This window comes from Habropoda laboriosa, unplaced genomic scaffold (assembly GCF_001263275.1).
Source record: "Habropoda laboriosa isolate 0110345459 unplaced genomic scaffold, ASM126327v1 scaffold33, whole genome shotgun sequence".
Taxonomy (NCBI): domain Eukaryota; kingdom Metazoa; phylum Arthropoda; class Insecta; order Hymenoptera; family Apidae; genus Habropoda; species Habropoda laboriosa.
The window spans coordinates 191,728-213,340 of NW_017100187.1; the positions used below are offsets into that span (position 1 = coordinate 191,728).

The following is a 21,613-nucleotide window of genomic DNA, read 5'->3' on the forward strand; positions in this document are numbered from 1 at the left end:
GTCGAAAGCAAATATTCTTTATTCAGACAATTTTTTAAGTATTATTTTTTGTTTCCAATTTTTTATTTATGTCTCATACTTTTAATTTCTATATCGATTTTGAGAAAATAGTTTTTAAGTTGATAACTTTTCTTTGGAAATTTTTGTGCCACTTGTAATGCGTAGTAGTCCGAAACTTTTGGCGGGAAGTGTATATACAAGTATAAAGTAAAGGTAGATGTGAATGTTTTTAGTATTTATCGGTACAAAGTAAATTTTTGATTATTAATAACGATGATTTTTAAATTTTCACATCTTTTTCTGCTTGTGAAGTGCTAGTAGTTAAAACGTTTCTGAAAATTTGACACTTACGATGTGTGGTATGGAAGCCTCCCGTTAAAAATTCATCAACTTATCAAAAATATATACGTTTCAACTTTCTCGGTGAATGAATACATTCACTGTCTTCGTTCATAGAATACACACATTTTTTAAGAATCAATCTTATCTTTACATTTTTTTTCATCAGAGTGAGAAGATCAAATATTCGAGGTTAGGTAATGTTTTCCGCGAATGGCGTCGTTTTACGTTGCACCGAGGCCAGAGAGGCTGTTTATTGCGTGAAGGAGAGGGCAACGGGACACGAGAGTGGCCGATGAAAGAATCATTACACGTTGTTGCAGTATTTCACGTAAAAACAAGAAAAAGTAAGCTGTAACTGACAGGCTGGTTGGGTGAGCGCAGGGTGAAAGTGAATCTTTTTTTTCTTTTTTTGCTTTTTAGAAATCTTGGCAATCGATCTCACCGATGGCAAACTGTCAAGCCGATGCAACGTTGGTAAGACGTTTTATCTTGGCTCGAGGAAAGCAACTGAATGAGTAAATAGTCAAACACGGGTAAAAGGTAGTCAGTCACGGAGGATCGCGATCGTATACTTCATTACGACTGGTCGCATTTGTCTCTTTGCGCCTGAGTCCCTTTAAACTTGCCGCCTCCACTTAGTCAGCAGTGTAGCCTGTTTCGAAACGTCGAGAAAATTGTTTAACAACGTCAAATATTGCTTGTATAAATATTTTTCCAGTGACTCACGTGTATTTATTTCTTTGTGAAATTTGGTCTGAATTTTTGGAACGTGTGTTCGTTGTTAGTTTTTTTATGTGTTATTTAGTTCGAAGAAAGGTTATTTAGTATTCCACGAGCCGTATACACGCTTGATCAATAAATCAATCCAGTGGTTTCCAGGACATTCTTTTTACTCATTCTGTTTTTAAATGAGATTAAAGAATAAAACAAAAAGGAAGAAAAGAGTGAGGAAAATATTAACAAGTGTTCGATTTTTATTATAGTCCACATAATTTTCTAGACGTTTAAACTTCGAAGTGTGGTAATAACGAAATCATCTCTTATCGACCTACAACGTTATCTGGCGAAGGTATAAAAGAAACATTTTGCTGTTCATAAAATATACTTATAAATTCATGAAAAAATACAATTATACTTTATACATAAACTTAGGTATTATCTTAATTAGAACTCCATCTTTGTATCTGGAAAAATGAAAAGAAAGGATATGTACATATACATATAAATAAAATCTATCAAGCATAAAAAGTAAGTGAAGGCTCACCGCTTTCCTTAATTTTCTGCCCCTTTCTCTCGTTTTCTAAGTTCCATAAAAATTCTTGAAACATGCGGAGCGATTTATTGAGACTTGTTTTTTTGTAATCCTTTATTCTTTTCGCGTTTAAGTCGTGTGTCTCCTGTTCGGCCTTATCTTTCAGATCAAACTCGTTGATTTCCTCAATCAGCGTTGTAATCGTTGGAACTTTATCCGGCTGAAATTTGTCTACCGTATTTGCAGTGAATGGTATGCAAACTTTGCCAGTTTTCGGGTGAATGCAAAAGGGAGACTTTAGAAGATGGTTCAACCCTTTAGTGACATGTATATCTAACCTTGGATAGGCGTATTGTATCATTGCTTCCTCTACTAAATGGCGATAGAGATACCAATTTTTATCTCCCTAAAAAATTACGAATTTTATAACGAACTATCTTTTTTTTATCAATCATGATTAAAATTTTGAAAAAAATTATAGAATACCGATGTCTTTTTATTTCTAGCGTATTTGACAAACGTGTTCCATCTGTCTTTGCTGGAATTAGATTGATTAAATTGTGCCTTTAATTCTTGCTTATCCTCTTCATCAGAAATTAACTGCAAGAACTTTTCTAACCCTTCATCTGTTCCTAATATATTTTGTTCTTCTACAAAGTATGGAATGAAAACAGCTTCTATTGCTTCCAGTGCACGTCTAAAATTATTAAACATTTTTTTTTTAAACAAAAACCTTGAATATTCGAGTTAGTTTTGATTGATACAATTGTTACATACTTAATAGAATGGTGGATCTTATCACCAGGCAAATTCACCTTCTTTTTCATGTATTCTCCACCATCTATGATCTGTAAATATTCTGCCAGTGCACCACGTTCATGGGTTGTCAAGGAACGTGCACCAGGATCACAAACCCAACAATGTATGCCTCTCCTGCCAGAGAATACCCATAAAATGTGCTTGTATCCAAAGTCCACTGGAAAATTGAGCTTAAATTTAAAATACATAAATTCTGAGCAAGTGTTAAATATACTTACATCTTAAAGCAATGTCCAAAATTTTACAGGCAAGTGTCATAAATTTCCAACACTTGCTACAGATATCTGCACCATTACAACATGTTCTCACATCATCATAATCAGTCATATCTATGTCAAACACTAATTCTCTCTCCAGTGGATGAAAATTTGTACCTTTGCGTTGGTCCTTTGGACTGAAGAGAAAAAAGCTATAAAATTGTTGCATAAAAAATTATTTAACACTTACCTGCAATTGTATACAGCTCCTATATCAATCTTAAAGGGGTTTAATCTTTTTATCTCACTTTCCAAATCCTTCACACTTGTGAAGGATTGAAAGCGAATGTAGACATCATCCTGCAGAGTGAATGAAAATTCTCTGCGCGTAAATATGCCCACTGAAATAACAGTGTTAATTAAAAGTAATTCAGTTTGTCAATTGCGTGAATTAAGAAATTCTTGTTGACGATTCATCCGAAACAGTGATGTATTTGACGTACCATTCCCGTAGCTAAGCCAACGATAGTAATCGTGAAAGGGGAACAATCTCGCATAATAAGTTGGCAACAAGTCAGCGAGGTTCACCAAATCTTCCATTTTCCTTGCACTTTATTAAAAACTCGAACAGCATGAATTTTCTTAAAATATCATTATTTCAAACACTTTACTCTGGCTAGGTTGTGGCGGGAAAATGAAAATACCATGAAATAAAGACTCTAAAGACCCTGCTTCCTATTCTGCATGTGGCGCCATAACGATGGCCATAGACTATGCACCAAATGGCTCCAATTTTAAATCGTTTCTTTTCATTTTGAAATAAAAAAAAACACTGAATATTTCTTATGTTATAATACTTTTTAAAATTCATCTCAAAGAAATTATTCTTCTTTTTTGATTTTGAAAACTCTGGAAGGAAAATAAACGGTAAGCGCAACTATTCTGATCGTAACTTTTATTTCCTAATGTCGTTACACGTATACTGAATGAAAATTTAGTTGTCTAATACCTTCAACCCTTTTACACACGTGCAAAAATAGAATCGTTCTATTTTTGAATGAACATTACTGGTAGGAATGTATCGTTGAAAACTTATCTAAAATGAAAAATCATGGTCAGTGATTCGGTATCGACGACAATATTATGCATACAATTCTTTGGAAGAACGACAATAATCCCTAAACTGGGAATCTCACTGTTTCACGAAAGAAATAGCCTAGATTCTTGCGATTATTCTCATCAAATATAATCGCTAATTGTTCCATGTATACGCGCATGCGCAATTGCCTTCTTCCAGTGCTTCTCGTTGAAGAATTAAAAAAGTCCGTTAAACGTAAGTACGCACTATGAAACAGAAAAGTTCTCATCGTTTCGTGTGTATATTTTATTTACAAATCCGCCTCGAATACGCGTTTAACGTATACCGTCGTATATAAAGTAAAAATGATATTCGAATAAAATTGTCTAGCTTAACTAAAAAGAAGAAAAAAAGGAAAAGAAAAATAATAAAAACGTACAGAAACTGATTAAGATGAGGCTAGGAATATATGCGTGTCGAGTTTGAAGGAAGGAAGAACAAAAATAGAGAAAAAATTATGTCGGAACGTGAGTAAACGTATGATACAGTCTTCACTCCTGGTGTCTGTAACACTCAGTGTATTTTTTTTCTCTTTCTTTTTCTTTAAACCGTGTAAATACGTAATACCCGGCATAATGTACATACCATCGTTTTATCTGCACCATTTCTGCAAATTTTGTCGTGTGATATGACGTTTTTAAATTAATCGAGATTAACTACGCGCGATTTTAACCCCGGCACCTAAGAAACGTACGACGAAAACTTATCATTCGGATAATCGAATATATTACGCGTTAAAGGATGGAACATACGTACTACACACTTGTGTATAATATATGTGTACATATATATATAAACGAATTTTTCTTATCAACCAGTTATTCGAAATTATTCTTTACTATTATACTTCTGTTGAACAGCATCTCTCTCATGTACATTAGTACAGAATTAGAAATCGTACCTTGTAAATTTTAAAGGTGTCGTTTCGACAATTTATATAGTGACTATTTACAAATCTTTCTCGCACACGTACATACATGCATACACACTCACTCACTTCACTTACTCACACACTCACATCATGCATCACCAGCAACATCAATAATAACTGTAAAACTCTCGTAATAAATTCTCCTTATAAATAGATCAATCTTAAATATCGTTCGATCGATAAAAACTCTTGGAAAATTGCGTAGAAAGGATCGATAGTATATGGACGAAAAAACGGCGAAGGAAAAAGACCAAAAATTCGATCGATGAGTATAATAGCGTGGATGAATTACGGATGAATGTGCGAAGAAACTCACATGATCTATCGAGAAACTAGACCCTTAACAACTACGGACTCACGAATGAAGCTTTTACTTAACGGATCTCGTTTAGTCCCTAGGAAATGTTCACGCAGGAAAATTAATTAAAAATCTACGCGCCTTATCGCCTGTGCTTCTTCCATGGAGGAGCTTATTTAACATTAGAAGAACCAGTCGAGTCAAAAAGGAAAGAAAGTGAATTTTTGATACCGATTATTATAACTTTCTTTTGTTTTCTGCACTACTGGAAAGTTGCTGATGGTTCATTTTCACTTGGCTGGTTCTTATAGCGTTCATTCCATCTACCATTTAACCCTTTACGATCTCCACACACAGATTATCATCTTGAAACAACTATGGACGATATCTCTGAATAATTCTAGAAGTTTCAACAATAATTCGTGGTAAATAATAATACCACTTTTGTTTCTAGCCCCCCACAATCAAAATTAAGGTCCTTCTACTATTCAAAGAAACTGTGATGCTTTTTCTTCACAGTCTTCAGTTCTTCCATCGATCCGTAAATGGATTAACGAAACTCCAACCCTTTACAATCTTCGCACCAGGGCAATATTTCTAAATAATTCTCGAACGTTCAACAATAATTCGTGGTAAATAAAAATACCACTTCATCTCTAGCCTCCTATAATTAATATTAAGGTATCCAGCTACCTTTCTAAATCCTCTCATTAATCAAAGAGAAACCATGAATCATATTGTTCACGATCCCCAGTTCTCTCATCGATCGTAAAGGGTTACGAAAGAAAGAACAATAGAAAAATACAGCACGTTCTCTCCTCTAATCCGATCTATTGCTCTTGAGGCACCTTTAACAGCACAGTTCTCGTGCCTTCTGCATCTGAAATGTTGATCTTCAGCTCGTTGGTCAATGCTTCGAGCTTGTCCACCACTTTGGTGTTTTTTTGCCCACCAGGATTCGGTGGTGGCCAAACGTCGTCTAACGGTGGCTCGATGTACTTTCTGCTCGGTTTCATTATATCCTCTCTTCCACAGAGCGTTCCTCCAACGTGATCTGAAGACGAGACGCATTTAGGTGCCGGTTCGATGTCCATGCGAGGACGTTTGTAGAGAGGCGGTTGGATCGCTGGGCTGTAATCGTGATCCAGGAGACCCTCCACCTCCTGCAGCAATTCCTCGCTGTATTGTTGCAGCTCCTCGTCCATCAGTTGTTTCGTATAGAGCAGCGTTCGTGAACCCTAACCTGCTTTACTTTTTCTTAAGAATTTTCTATTTATCCTAATTTAAATTATCTTTTTCAAAGAATTTTTTATTTACCTATCGATTGTCTCGTCTGAAGTTAATACTAAATTGAGATCCATTTATCATTCTATATTTTTCCTCAAAAATTTTATTATTCCGTCTGAGAAATTGCAAACAAAAAATCGTCAAAGTTCTGTGGAACCTACGACCAGCGAATTTTGTGTACGCATGTTTTCGTAACTCGATTATCATATTTACATAGTGCTCGTTATCATTCGTGCAAAGTAATTATCTTAGATAAAAGCTTGCGACGCGTTTCATCGTGACCACTGCATCCACTATTTGGTTTAGTCAGCTTGGTTATAGCTGGTTTCGTAATCGACACGAGGAAAGTGATTACGAAGCTGTTCACGTACACTCGAGCGGTCCTAAGGTACTGAACTTTGAATATTAATGAAGTTCAATGACATTCATAGGGTGACACTTTAATACGAAACCATGAAGAAAGATTATGTCAAAGGGAACACTGAGAAATTTACGATATGAAATTTTAGGTTAGGTACAAATAAATAATCTGTTTTTCTTTCAAATTTATTATTTATAATAAAGGTTAAAAAATAATTCTCTTCGTTCTCTAGCATTTTCTCTCGTATGTCAGATTTCTAAAGAAAAATTAGAATTTCTTTTGGAAGTAATTTATTTCAGTTTTTAAGCTCACTTTGTTCGAACATCTTTGAATATTAAGAGAGAGAGAGAGAGGACAGGGTGAATGGATGAGCCGAGAAAGTATTCGAAAGAAGGTTACAGTTCGACGAAAAGGATCGAGAAAGGATCGAGAAAGGATCGAAGCTTTCTTGTCCTCGTTTAGAAAGTAGCTGAGCAACTTCTCGATCTCGTAGCCTGCTGCTCCGGTTTCACCATACGCCGGTGTTAATATCGATCCCATACCTATCGATTTCGAAACATCGTGTTTGTCTCTTTTATCATGATTTATCATCGATTTCTGATAAACCATCTGCTACATCGTAAACGTTCTTTTTCAACTAACTATGTCGATAAAATCGATCGAATTAATTCAATAGAGTATAATTTGAAAATATTAAAGCATTTGGGACCAACCTAACCTATTTTGCTTGTACTAATATAAATATATTAACCTTAAATTTATTTATTGTTTTCGAGTTAGTTTAAACGATTACTGAGTATACTGATAATTTTTATTCATAAGTATATAGTATTACGATAAACTTAAAAAATGAAAATTTATTCGATATGTTTCCATATGAGTCTGAGTTTAATTTAAAGGATTACCGACACGTTCTCAAATGTGCTAAAATAGTCGAACGAGACTGAAAAGTTGCTAGCACGTCAACTTGCCGCGTTGTAGAATTGAAACTGAATTTGTTTCGTAATCTGAAATACCGCTGATAGTGTATCGTTTCGAGTCACAACCATGCACAGTGGAATTTGCTGTTCAAACATTCGACAATGTAGCAAATTTATCAATAAAACATGAGTTAAAGAACGAGTAACACGAGTTGGAAAATATGATGAAACAATATGTGGCGTATGGAAAAAATTCTAGAATAAAAAATATTTCATGAAATCTACGTAAGAAAAAAATATACAACTGCAACTGTAAAATGTATAATACATTATTGCATTTGTGAAAAAAATATGATCCTGAAAATACAGTCATTTTTGAATCGTCCATTTTTTTCTAATTTCAATCAGAAAAGAAATTCGATTCGTTTCAGTCAAATCGATCACCCTGTATGTAGATAGATGTAGAAAAGATGGAGTGTGAAAATTGAATGGACCTTAGATTGCACTGAATTCGAAGACATATCAGGATTACCAGTCGATGATTGCGTAAAGTATTCACCTAAGGTTACCTAATCGTATCTGGAGATAATGAGTATGTACTCGTTATACGCGTCTGCTGTCTTGTCCAACGGTCTTTTATATAAGTATATCCAGACTACCAATACAATAATAATACTAATATAAATATTCACTTATCAATTCTCGATCGACGACGTAACAGTTTAAAGGCTTCTCCACAACTAGTTTAAACGATAATGTTAAAAATATCCAGCGAAATATCCTTGAAAATTAACAACATTAACACGTTCACTGCCCGCTGAATCATATACGCAAAAAAGGTTATGTCTGAAGTTACGGAGAAAAAGTAAACAGAGTCCAAAGATTGAAATTTTTCCGGAGAAAGCAAATAAAGTTTAAAATGCTAAAGAAAAAATATTTTTGTGCTTCTTTCTCAGTGAAAATGTAATATTTTTGAAACGTTTATTTAACTCTTGCTGTTTTCTTTTGAAACGCTGTTTTGTCATTTCTTTCTTTGGTTAGGTTAGGTTAACTTTGTACTCGTGTACACGTGTTAATTTTCGTTCGTTTCTACTTTCGATTCGTTACTGTTTATTTTATTTTCCAGCGAGTTTTAACGTGCAGCCGTAATAAGAATGTGGAGAAAAAGAAATGAAAAAAATAGCGGTTGCCTGGTTCTTTCATTTTTCACGTCAGTATGAAAAAAACCAGTGGAGCATACAGGAGGCCAAGATGCAACAAACCGCAGCACGTGAAAGCAACGAACGCGAAGAGCAGAGAAAAAATATTTAACAGGGCTGTGCCTTTCACAATCCCATGAGGTTCAATGTTCGCGCTATCAAACCCATCCAACCCGTGTAACCGCTAATATAACGGTCCCGAAAAGGTTCGACAGACGCGCCTCTGCTTGTCACACCGACTCTTTCGTTTCTTTACTACGTGACCGCTGGACTTGATACGAAAACGAGCAAACAAACGTAATGCGAAACAATATTGAAACGGAAATGTGATGATATGTCAAATTCGCAGTGGAAAGTTTCAATTTCTCATGTGACTTCTGATAAACTTTCCAGGACAATATTTCCTCAGACTTGCAGAATTTCTTAAGATCTTTAGATATGGAATTTGGGGATATCCTCTGAAAGAGTTTTCAGTGGATATTATTTTCCCAAATTTGCAAATTTTTCAAGATCCCTAAGCATAAAATTTAGGATTATCCTTTAATAGAACTTTCAAATCTCTAAGCATCAAAATTGAACAATTTCTGAAAGAATTATCACCTCTAAAAGAAATTCAAAACCAAGATCCATAAAGTATCTCTTAAACTCTACACCATCCAATATCTTTCCTAATTTATTTACTAAACATTCTAGAGTATCTCAGTTAATAAAACTGAGATCTACATAATCTGAATTAAATTCCCTGAATTTCCAGATTCGCCATAAAAATTTCCAAATAAGAAAGCTTCCACTCACCGGCCAATGGTGGCATCTTCTCAGGCTGTTCCTGTTCCTGTGTCAGTTCATTATTGGAATTCGAATGTGGTCGTAGATTGGGAACAGCGACGAGAGCCAACGAAAGTAACAAGACCATCAGACAAGTAGCAGGCTGTGCACTTTTGTTGCCCTTTTGCAACAAAGCCTGCAGCCTCTTCAACTGTCCAGCTAAACTCTGATTCTGCGACTGCAGGGCCTTGATGCGTTTCAGTAACGTCATATTTTCTTCATTGCACTGCTTCACACGATCCTCCAATCCGTCCACGTACTCCTTTTTTCTCTTCCTCGAATCCTGAGCAGAGATTTTGTTACGAATCTTACGCCTGATCCTTTTCAGTTCACGTTCTTCGTGTTTCGTCAGGGGATAATGAGTGGGTAGAGTGATTCCCTCTTTCTGAAGCAGACGCTTCTCTTCAGCGTTCAATTTTAATCTCGGATAAGGAGAATCTGTTTCTGAGACTTCGTCGCTCGAGTTGCAACCCTTCTCGCTGCTGGAATCCTCTTGTTTGATGGTCATCTGTGGATCAGAAAGGGAAAACTAGTGTAATTATACATAGAAAGTTTCACCTCGATGAAAGTACAGTTAAAGTCGATTAAACGGAAAGCGAAGGCTTTCGATTTTTTCACCAAGTGAGAATTCTGTGCGATTGAAAGGCAGTTAAGCAGTAGTGTGAATGAAATGTTATTTTTAGGTATTTATTCAACTTTTAAAGGGTTAAAAATCACTTGAAAATAGGAAACAAGTTTAACCCTTTCACGACTAAATAATATTTTAGTACTCAAGTGGAACTCAAAGGGTAAAAAAAAACATATATAATAGATTTAAAAAATTAGATCTGTAATTGCTCTTTTTTAACCCATTAAAGCCCAAATTATTTTTCTCTTTTTTCATATTTAATGTTTGGTAACCTGGAGACGAAACGAATTGAGAACTATCAATAATCTTAAAAAATGACTCATAAAACTTTGCTTTATTTTATCAGATACAATGTTAATCACTATTAAATCAGTGGATATGAAATTTCATAGCGTAATTTACCTGAACTGGCTTATTGATGATATTAGCCTGATTGATTTTGAACCCTTTCAAATTTCTTGCCTGCGACGCATTGATAATCTTGATGGTTCGAACCTCTTTCATATCTTTCAGGCTAACCGGCAATAGTATCGACCTTGGATTACCAGATCCCATCGGTGTGACACGTATTAATTGTCTGATATTTCGTTTCCCATTGCACGTGATGTTACGAACGTTTATCGTGTTTGTCTCTTGGGCAGCGACGTGAATTTGTTGCTGTTTCAACGTTTTCTCTGAAAAAGGGGGGGAAATAAATCGTTCGTGTTTATATTGCTGTTTATTGCTCGAACAGGATTTTATCGAGTCTAGAAAGTTGTCTTTTACTCTCTAATGAAACAACGCGTTATCGTGCGGCCATGTTTTTTTTTTCACCGCTTATTATCTTGCTAACCTTGTCTTCCTCAAATAGATATTATCTGCTTATATTTAGTTTCGATGATGGAATTGTATATACATGTACATATCGACATCTGCTCAAATTACATTTCTAAACGGGGGATCGCTGAACTTTAGCTTTCGCGAAGGGAAGGTTTCGTCATTTCACCGCGAACAATAACCATGACGCGTTTTATGACACACATTCCGTTCAAATTCTCGCGTCACTTGTCTTTTGCTATTCTTGAGATCAGATGCAATCATTCGTTGACTTCGTTTGACCAGAATCAATGTGATTACTGAGAATTCAGTAATAAAAAAACGTTATTTTTAATTATTCGAATATTCGAATACCGGTAGAATTTGAATTTTACTTGTAATTGTTGAACTATTCGAGTGATTCGGATAATTTGAAAATTTGAAGTGTTTGAGTTCCGGATTGTGGCAAATATTTGGTAAATATCGAATATTTCGAATATCAATGGAATTCGAATTTCAATTTCGAATTGTTGAATTATTGGGATATTCGAAGTATTTGAATTCCGGATTGCGCCAAATATTTCGTAAATTTCGAATATTCGAATAACTCGGATAATTCAAATATTCGAAATATTTGAATTCCGGATTGTGTCGAATATTTCGAATATTCGAATACCAGTAGAATTCGAATTTCAACCATTTCAATAGATGAACTATTCAAATAATTCAGATAATTCGAAAATTCAAAGTGTCTGAATTTCATTTCGAAAATTTGGATTTTTCTAACAACCCTAGATCGAATCCTTTTTTTTTTACCACCCTGTATATTTTATGATTTCTTATTATTTTTTTCTCTTTTCTTTCGTAAGCATCAGTAACACGAATCATTTTACTTCGTACACGTAATAAAAAACAAAAGAAAAAAGAAAGAGAAAAATTACTAAATCTACCCTCGAATAATTTCACCCAACATTCAAACACGAAAAATCACTGCTTACCCAAATCGACAACCGGTTGCTCCGCAACAATGGCCGCATTAGCATCAGCCAAGGTATTATTCGGGTTCACAACAGCAACGAGTGTCTGCTCCACATCCATCTCTTCAGCAACATCCGTAACAGGTGAACCAATATTCGAGCTAACCACCGATCTAACAGGACTATCCACGCTGGCCATCGATTGATTAGGACTACCAAGTGAATCGAAGTCCATGATATTCTGTGGACTGCTCATCTCAGAGTTGCTAATTTCCACCTGATCCTCTTCGATCGGTAACAATGGACTCAGCTGTTGTTCACATGACAAACTCAACGCACTAGAAAGTCCACTATCCGAGGAGGACGATGGAATTGCATCGAGATCATCGACAATCAGGTTGAATTGATTATCCTCCAGCTTGAAAATCGAGTCCAGGAAATCGTCTGGATTGGTCGGCCATTCTTCCCCCTTGAACATAAAGCAAGGTGGAATTTTTTATTTTCGTCGTACTTCAGACGTTTTAACACCTTACAAGTTGTAGCTGAAATTTGAAACGAAGTTTGATATTGATATTGAAGTAATTATAATATTGAATTCTCGACGCTTTGATCTTCCTTTCATGAACAATAAGTGTTACCAACTTAACAGAAAAAAGTTACTTCCTCGATTGATCAAGATTTGAAATTCTTCAGTCGTGTTGTATTCTGAAAAATCGTCTGGGAACTTTTTCTCGGTGATTTTTTTAAACAAATATTTTTGGAATATTAAATTTTGCCAAATAAAACTTTTTAAAAATAAATTTTCTAAATAAAAATGATATTAGTTTTGATCCCTATTTTTGGCCATTCAGCCTACACAAGAAGATCGTTTGTTATTGAACGTCAGGATTTTGTTTAGCGTAACACACGAGGGAATCGAGAACGTGATCGAGTTTATTTTGCGTGGTACTTTTACTCAAGCATCGTTTCTGCTTGCGAATTCGCGCATGGCGTCCCATTTAGATCAGATTATTGACCCGTTGGATGGATCAGAGCTGGCCAAAGCTTCGATGAAAATAACAGGCTCTGAGGTAGCTAGGCGTTCCACTTAGATATCTGGCTGAAAGTTAGCCTAATCAGTTTAGCGAAGCTTGAAAAATAGCCGGGGAGGTTGTCGCGTGAATTAAGCGTTTGGCCAATGCCGGAATAACCTAGTTTTCAAGCAGAAGAGGATTGATAAATATAGTCAAGTGGCATGAAATGGCTCGTTTCCATGGATTTTGCGATTCTACTTTATTATCAAACGATGAGAAGTGAATTTGAAAAATTACGATAAGTAAAGGGGGATCGATAGGTTTTGTCGTAAACATGTTGTGCGTGCGAGTAACGTGTAAAGAAATGGTGAAGTAGAAATAAGAATATTTTAACATTTGGTTGAGTCACGAATAAATGCCGGTTTTTCTACGTACTAATTTCACACTGTATTACCGTTTGTACAATGTACTTTTTATTCATCTGTCCAAATACTAATTCTCATTGTTTAGATAAAGATGTCACTAGTCACTCGTTCGATGCATTCTTCGTTATTTCTGCGAGGTTAAGTTATTAGTGTCAATGAAAATGAATATCTCATGCATACAGTGCTATAGGAGTTTAGAAAAGGTAAGTACCGCGTTTACAAAATACGATAGCGAAGTTTTAAACGTTAGAAAATGTCAGCTTTGTTGAATTATTTATGTTAAAAGGGTACTGAAAATCATTTTTTGTTCTATTTTGCATTGAAATGAATTGAAATGAACGTGTTGCTCGCTTAATTTTTATTAACGATACATGGTAAAGATATATGTAAATATTGATAACGTTTAGATTGTTGCATTTTACTTTATTTCATCAATTTTACAAGACACGCGAAACATCGTTTTCTCCATTACAGTTTGCAAGGACTAAAAATAAGCGTGTGCTGACGTAAGATGCTCCTGTGTTTATCCAACCGCACAGTTTCCTTTTCGTGGAGGAAATTCATGGAATAAAAAGAATTACCGAGGCTTATGTAGATTATGGTCAAGATGTTATGGTAGAAAAATTGCATTTCTATAGGTCGGTTTATAAGTCGCTTTATTCGTTTAAAAATTGAATTTTTTTTATTACGCTTTCAAAAAAGTTCAAATCCTATGGGGCCACACTGTCTTATAAAATATAAATAAATAGATACGTAATTTCTGTCACAAAAAAATTTTTTTTAGGAATTTTTTATTCACATTTCATTACTTTCGTTCGTTAATACAAAAGGTTATTACAGAGATGCAAGAACACTTGAGTAATTGGATCGATTGTTTCCCACGAAAATAAAGGTCAGAATTTTTGAGACTATTCAGAAGGAGTCCCGTAACGTAACGGTACCTCTCGTTCGAAGGTCACTCGCCATGATGAGTAGCTTCGCATTCACGTTCTAATTCCATGCATAAGTACCTCTCTACCTCTACTACAAAAGAACCTCGTAAATTAGTCGAGGTATAACAACTATTTACGCAAATTTAGCGATAAGTGCAGAAAGTATCGCGTTAACGAGACTCTAAGTCGTCGTTTAAATCGTTCATTCATCAGCCTTCACGATAACCCTCTGTGGGCAGAAGTTTAATCGTTACAACTGATTGTAAAGGCAGGATACAAAATAAAACGTTTATTAGCGAGGCGACAGAACTTCCAATATGGCGGCGCCGCATTAGCACGTGCATCAAAGCATTCCATATGTTACAAAAAGTCTAGGACGATTATATAATAATAACAATATCACGTATCACTATTTTAAAAATTTTTTTAACTTAAAAAAAGCAGGAGAAAAACTTATGCAACGTCAATCGACAATTAACCATAAATACAAATTAATCGAGTATCGATTAAATATTTTTTTCCAATAATTGCATAATGTCCCATCAGTTCTATTTGTATCCACGATAAATTATCTCTGGATAAAACGATAAAGAAAACCGATCCGTCAGATACGAAGCGACAAGTACACAATGCGGGACGGCACGTGGGTAGAGTACACCATATGTTAACAGGAATTAACCGCGAGCGAATAACGGGTGGGCCTGTTTTCATTTATCCACCGCGACAATAAACACTCGGTGCATCAAACTTGGCCGACGCATCGCGCTTTGTGCTGCACCGGTTGCTGGCTAGTTGAACGTAATTGAATATGATCGTTAGCAATGAAAGCAAGGGATACAGTGGAGATCGTCTCGTTAGTCGTACTGGGGAATTGAAGACGCGATGAAAGTGGCACAGTGGTGAAATGTACCATTACTTTTCGCGTGCAGAGCGTGTCGAGTCTGTTATCCCGTCTCTGAACGGAATCTTGCGCATTTTGTCCGCAGTTTGATGCAAAAAGATCGAAGATTCCGATGGCTTAACCAAGTCGTTCTGAATGTTTTCACAGCTCTCTCTCTCTAAGCCGGTCACCGCATATTCTCAATATTCACAGACGGAACATTGCGTAAAGCGCGAGTCGATGTTTGAAAAGGTTTCGCCAGCCTTGGGAATTATTCTCCTGTATTAGCATTCTCGATAACAGGCGACCCGATACACTCGAGTATCTTCCAACGGGAAGCCCGACGAATTTGCTCCAAAACAGATACTGGTATCTTCCTACCAGACGTCTGGCTTTTCATTACATAAAGGAAATCTATTTTCGAGCTTTGAAAGTTCCGGGAATTCCGCGTTAAGAATCATCCATATCGGGTGTCCCATCCGTGTACACACATGCGTAATGTACCAAGGAACTGGTTTTCACTCGAAGTCAGGGGAAAAAAGTGGGGGACGGCGTGTATCGTTAAGGGAGAAAAAGTATAAGAAAGTTAGCTCTCGATAAAGATAAAGGCGTATACACGAAATGACTCACCGCGATGGCGTCGTCGTTGTAACTCTGATCTATGAAAGGCTCGTCCTTAACGTCGCCTTTTAGGAACGCGTCTTCCCGCGGGAATAGGAAGTCCATCAGATTCATGTCTGACGACATGTCTCGAACACACTTTGCCAATTATACGCGCGTATAAACGTATACTATGTCTATATAGACACACCGTCGTAACAACCACTTAGGCTTCCATGTAAGAAAAAGAAAAGAAAAACACTACGTTCGTGCACTGCACCAACGTCGCACCTCAACACGATACAGCACACCAGCCGACTAACGAAGCAAAAGAGCCCGTCACGGCCAGACGGACGGACGTGCTCGCCTCCTCGCCCCACCCTGTGCTTCCACTCTTTGAGAGAGAGAGACCGGTTTTGCCCAAGTTAACTCTACTTGCTGCACTCTCTTCACTTGGCCATTTTTCTGGCCGTCCACTGTGGACCACTCTATCTAGCACAATACGCTCTCCATGCGAGCGTATCGAGAAATTCGCGTACGCTCTGCCCACCAGTACTGCGTGTAACTGTTTGTTTTCTCTCGAGGATACCGCGAATGCTCGATCCTCGCCACAACTATTGTCAATTGAACTGCCAACGTGGCATAAAGTACGTCACGCGGGCGCAAGACCTGATCTAGAGGATGGGATTGGCTGCAGGGGATTTACGCGAACGATAGATCGAATCGAAATTCCCGGCGTCAGGGTTCAATTGTAATTTAAAACTTGATGAAATAATAGCAGCTTCTCTTTCATACGAGATTTTCATGATACTTGAAAGATCATCCTAAGAATTGTCGAGGATACGCCTCTGAGAAGATTTTAAGGAAGAATTGCGCGGTAATATTTTGGGACATTTGAAAAGATGCGCAGAATATCGTAACTTTGTTGTCTGGCCATGATGTTGCATCAGACTGTAATCGATTTAGGCATCGAAACGTGAACGACGTATTTTGCATGGGCCGCTGAGTCATGAATTGGAATTGGTAAAGTGTTCTTCGTCGTAATTTCTGAGACTGGATTTTTAATGTACTTTTTCTTTTAACAATGATTTTATACTACGTTCAATGTTTGGGAGTATCGACTGAGGAAAGTGCAGGGATTGGAATGCAAGGTGGAATCTTGATCCCCGTGAGGCGTCATAAAAAAACATCAGGTCATTGTCCCTTTTTCTTTTCCTTTTTTTCTGTAAGGGTAGTCAGGTATTGGGTTTAGGACTTGAAACCAGGTCATTGGGTTTAGGATTTCTGTAACGCATTAAATATCCCATAAAAGTCATTGTACATTTAAACGAGTTGTATAATTTGAAATGTAAACGTACTTCAACGAACTGATAATAAAAGAGTCCCACTGCTATGAGAAGTCCTATGAGTGTCACGAAACTCCATCCTCTCCACGCTAAGAAAGGAGTGGATACGATCGCTCGTCTCGCACAGACGCCCATTCTCCGTTAATTTTGAACGTTCTGTCTAACTTTCCGATGAAATTAAAATTACTACAAAACGTAATGATATATTGCATATCATGATTTTTAAAATTTCGTAAATTTTGAATTAACCGAAGGGAAATAATGCTCGCGTTAGGGGATACACTTGAATGAAAACATGTTTCGTGAATATTTTTGGTTAAAAAGCACGAGAAATGTATTCGATAAACAGCGGACGGCTGCTTAGCGATTTGACATTTATAAAAATCTTCGTATCGATCGGTCCTTTCGATGAACCGAATCAAACCGTCTTGAGTAATTTCTACCAGTTATATACACCATGGCGCTGATCATGGCGGCTGTGGAAAGGTTACGATTCGAAAATGAATTAGAAATATGCCAGTTATAGTAGTTTATTAATGAATTAAAATTTTCTGAAATGAGGTAGGTTCCAATTGACAAGTGCGAAATTCATTTTATTTTAGTATTCTTAATTGAGCATAGATTATTTTATCTCGTACATATTTCTAAGGTTATATATTGAGTTATTAAAAGCACTTTGTATACATACATGTTAATTAACGGATTAGCAATTCCGGTGACAGAGACGATTAAAAATGTTACAGACGTTACTTAAATAGGAGAAATTATGTGTAATCTCCTAACATCAGCTATGGAGACTAAAGTAACTAGCAAGACCAGCAGTTTGAAAGCTCTTTTGTTAAGGGCATGGAGGGAACGTTGGAGTGATTTACAATGGGGTATTAATATTAAAACAGTAAGTAGTGCTATTGATGCAGGAACATCTAATGTCTATACTACAAAGAAACTATCTGTACATTGTACTTTTTTCATTTAGATTTTACCACGAGGTGTTAGTGGAGATGTATATAATTTAGCAGACTGTATATTACAGCAAGCATTAGTAGGACTTGGCCCAAATCAATTAGTATTGTCATACTTGAAACACTCTTTGAGTTCTCAGGTATGTATTACTTATTATTTGTTTAGTAATCTTTTATTAGTATAAATATATTTTTAGTTGGTCTCTTATGCTGCTGTCTTACAACGAATAAGCAAATATGATGCCTTTCATAAACCCCACTGTATCCTAAGTTTACTAGAATTCTTAGAATCCATTCAAGTAGGCATTACTTGCCGTGGTAAACCTGAGGAAGATCTCTTGGCAGCTGCAGTATTGTCAATTGTGCACTGGTTGCTACAGTGTTATCTACACACATTAACTAAAATGCCCCAGAACAGTCCATTGACTCCTCAACCAACAGAGTTGATGGATAAACCAGCCAGTATATTGAAACAGATGCTCAGTTCCAATTTTCTCTGTGCTATGATGTACTTAGCCAAATATGATGACAAAGATTTGTATATAGAAGTTGTGAAGAAGTGTCAAGAAATTGAAGCACTATTGAAGACCAGTAGTTTAAAGTCCTCTGTTCCTATAGAGGAATCCCTGAAGAAACTGTGCAATTTGGAGGTGGATTGTCTGGCTCTCTCTCCAGAGATGACACAAATGGAATCAATAACTCACTGCTTGCAGCCATTGTTCGCTGTTCAAGTGTTATTAAACCCTAGCACGGAAACGTCCGTGTTCGTCAATCAGATGCTGATGGTCCAAAGACTTAAGAATTATACCAACGCGAGACTGTATTGCGAGATAATTCGCGCGTGTTTAATGTGTCTGCATAACGTTACGAACACGTTCAAAGAGTCACAATGGGGTGCATTCACGTTTCTAAAAGTGCCCCTTATTTTAAAAGAGTTACACGTTGCACATTCGAACGGGGATGACAAACCATGCGAATATTCCCAAGACATTCTGGACTCTTTCGAACTGTTACTTCAATTCACTCCCCTCCTCGACATAATGGACACCGCGTGTTCTTGTAACAGTGTAGAGTGTTTGTTGAACGCTTTGCAAAAGGTAAATTTAGTCACGGAGAAACAGGCGAAACAATTGAGCAGCAGGAGAGATGGTATAGCTGCAACACTGCAGAAATTAGAGCCTTCCACGACCACGCCTTCCATTCCAAAAGTGATCGTACGCGCCGAGCCCACTTTGTCCGGAATTTTGAAAACACTGAACGCCGATTACATAAAGATTCACGAGGCGTTGCTGAGCATGCTGTATCAGGTTCTAACCGGGAAGAGTTTCGAGTTAATAATGGCCGTGGCCACCGTCGAGGGCAAGCTGAAAACCTTCGTTACCAAATTGATTAAGTTCAACGAGTGCAGCAAGCAGGTGAACGAGCCGGTCCCACCAAAGACAGCAGCGACTAGGGGCATGTTGTTCGACGTATCATTCCTAATGCTGTGTTCCATAGTGCAAACCTATGGGTCTGATGTATGTTCACAAAATATCCTAGTATAATAATTAATTTACCCCCTGTTCATAAATTCTTAAATAATATTTTTTCAGGCTGTTTTAGAAGAAGGAGGAGGAGACTCGTTCTTCGAGCAATGGGTGCGTGAGTGTATGCCTGAGAGAAATCAGCCGAAATCACCTCAAAAAATGTTGCAAAATATCGACCCGGCAAGGGTGGATGCACTGTTGGCGCAAATCAATTCTCCGGACCCTGATTTCAAATCCAGTAACATTAAATGGCACATCGCGTGTCAGTCAGCCATGGGTGCTGTGAAAGAGTTGCTTTGTGCGTGGGAGAGTGACGTTCTTGGGGCCAGCGATGTGAAAAGAGCCTTGGACGGTCTGCGTGCGACTACTTGCTGTTTGCCAGTCTGTGCTGCAGCTTGGCTTTGTGCATACATGAGCATTACTCATCAGGATGCTCTATTGAAGCCTATGAACATGGTTCAGCATTTCTTGACACCTCTTCCTGGGGACGAGATGCAGGACAATTTGAAGGAACGGTTGGTTTGCTAATAAAAAAGTAAAAAAATATTGCCGGAATATCTTTGCTAGATGGTCAGACTATTTTAATTGTTTTTAGTTCGAGTTTGATGTCTCAGATTATTCGTAAGATGCAGTACGATGTTCATCCTCCTACTCAGTCGAAAACAAAGGTTCTTTCCATGTCCCACAGGTATTACATTGGATTTTCATTAAAATTCTATTAAGTTTGTGTTATGTGCTTCTTTTATTTTTTACTTTTACATTTTTCATAGCATCATATCGAGACAACCAATATTAGAGCAACTAGAGACCGTGTGGAGAAACATCAATCAACGAGGGTGGATCGATTTCCAAGCGACTCAATCTTTGGAGTCTTTGTTAAGCACCGGTGGTTCCTTGTGGTTCGTCACGAATATAGTGAAGGAGGTGTTGAAGTATCGTTACCAGGAGGAGCTGGATCAAGCGGTAGATCTAGCATTCGCCATTTTCCATCTCGACATTGAGAACTGTACCTTAGATCTCATCAACCATATCATTCCACAATATTTATACAACTCATTACAGTACGTTTCCCTTAAATTAGAAAAAGAATTATTTAAGAGCTCGTGCTTAACTAGAAAACAAATTCTTTCCAGAAGTGAAGAGCTCGTAGAACCACAGTCCTCAGTGTTAGCCAAGTTGTGCGTGTACTGTACATTTTCCACGTTAGAGTACAACAATTCCAATCCAAGTCGTGGGAATAACAGAAAACGAGTGCGTCGAGATTTGGACGCGGACGAACTAGATGCACTTGGAGTTCCAAACAAAATTCTGCGATTGAACGAAGCAGGAGACTCTAATCCAATATTTGGCTCTCAGAGTCCGCAAGCACAAGGATCGACCAATGGACAGAAATCTGTCGTCTTGAGAGATCCTCTTTTGTCAGCTTTAAACGGTTTATTCACGATATTCACGTTTCTGGCTGGCAGAGATGGCGAAGTGTCACAACAGACTCATTTTATACTACAGTTTCTACGTTTGATGGTGCAATGCGGCAAAGACAGGACCCGTATCGTCTTACAAGGGATGCCACAGACATTGGTGGGTATTTACTTCACTTATATTTTCAGTGTTCATCAGAATAGAGAAAGTATTTTTATTGTTTCTTTGTTGTTCATTCAAGGTGCCCTGCCTTTTGAAAGCACTACCAGAATTATTCACGACTGATATTCTATTGAGATTCTACGACATACAGACAGCAGCTGGACGAAAAGCTACGGCGCGTGACTTGTGCATGCTGAGGAATATCAATCTGAAGCCCACCAAGTGAATTTTTCGATTTTATAGGACGAATTAAATACGAACAATAGTGAGACGTCATTTGTATAATTATTTTCAAATACACGAATTTAGTACGAACGCTTTGCTGTCTTCACTGTCATTTGGATTCTCGCAAAGGGTGGAAGAAAAAAGTAGGCACGCA

At 37.1% G+C, this 21,613-nt stretch overlaps 3 protein-coding genes across 3 annotated transcripts; 1 reads left to right on the forward strand and 2 right to left on the reverse strand.

Annotated features, from left to right (window-relative positions):
• Window positions 1–1,506: 1,506 nt before the first annotated feature.
• On the reverse strand, window positions 1,507–3,210 carry LOC108579449 (DNA primase small subunit). Its single transcript, XM_017942994.1, has 7 exons — window positions 3,114–3,210; window positions 2,861–3,011; window positions 2,632–2,807; window positions 2,372–2,570; window positions 2,081–2,291; window positions 1,607–2,000; window positions 1,507–1,526 (listed from the first exon to the last, which is right to left on the reverse strand). Exons 1-7 carry the CDS (start codon window positions 3,208–3,210, stop codon window positions 1,507–1,509), a joined length of 1,248 nt encoding a protein of 415 aa, XP_017798483.1.
• Window positions 3,211–4,671: 1,461 nt separating this feature from the next.
• LOC108579450 (cyclic AMP response element-binding protein A-like) lies at window positions 4,672–12,447 on the reverse strand. The gene is made up of 4 exons (XM_017942995.1): window positions 11,991–12,447; window positions 10,600–10,871; window positions 9,538–10,077; window positions 4,672–6,215 (listed from the first exon to the last, which is right to left on the reverse strand). The coding sequence occupies exons 1-4, from the start codon at window positions 12,445–12,447 to the stop codon at window positions 5,808–5,810; spliced, it is 1,677 nt and encodes a 558-aa protein (XP_017798484.1). The 3' UTR covers window positions 4,672–5,807.
• Window positions 12,448–17,710: 5,263 nt separating this feature from the next.
• LOC108579593 (mediator of RNA polymerase II transcription subunit 24) lies at window positions 17,711–21,501 on the forward strand. The gene is made up of 9 exons (XM_017943166.1): window positions 17,711–17,726; window positions 17,909–18,060; window positions 18,142–18,267; window positions 18,325–19,644; window positions 19,720–20,168; window positions 20,249–20,341; window positions 20,424–20,714; window positions 20,787–21,231; window positions 21,314–21,501. The coding sequence occupies exons 2-9, from the start codon at window positions 17,932–17,934 to the stop codon at window positions 21,458–21,460; spliced, it is 3,000 nt and encodes a 999-aa protein (XP_017798655.1). The 5' UTR covers window positions 17,711–17,726; window positions 17,909–17,931; the 3' UTR covers window positions 21,461–21,501.
• The last annotated feature ends 112 nt before the right edge of the window (window positions 21,502–21,613 follow it).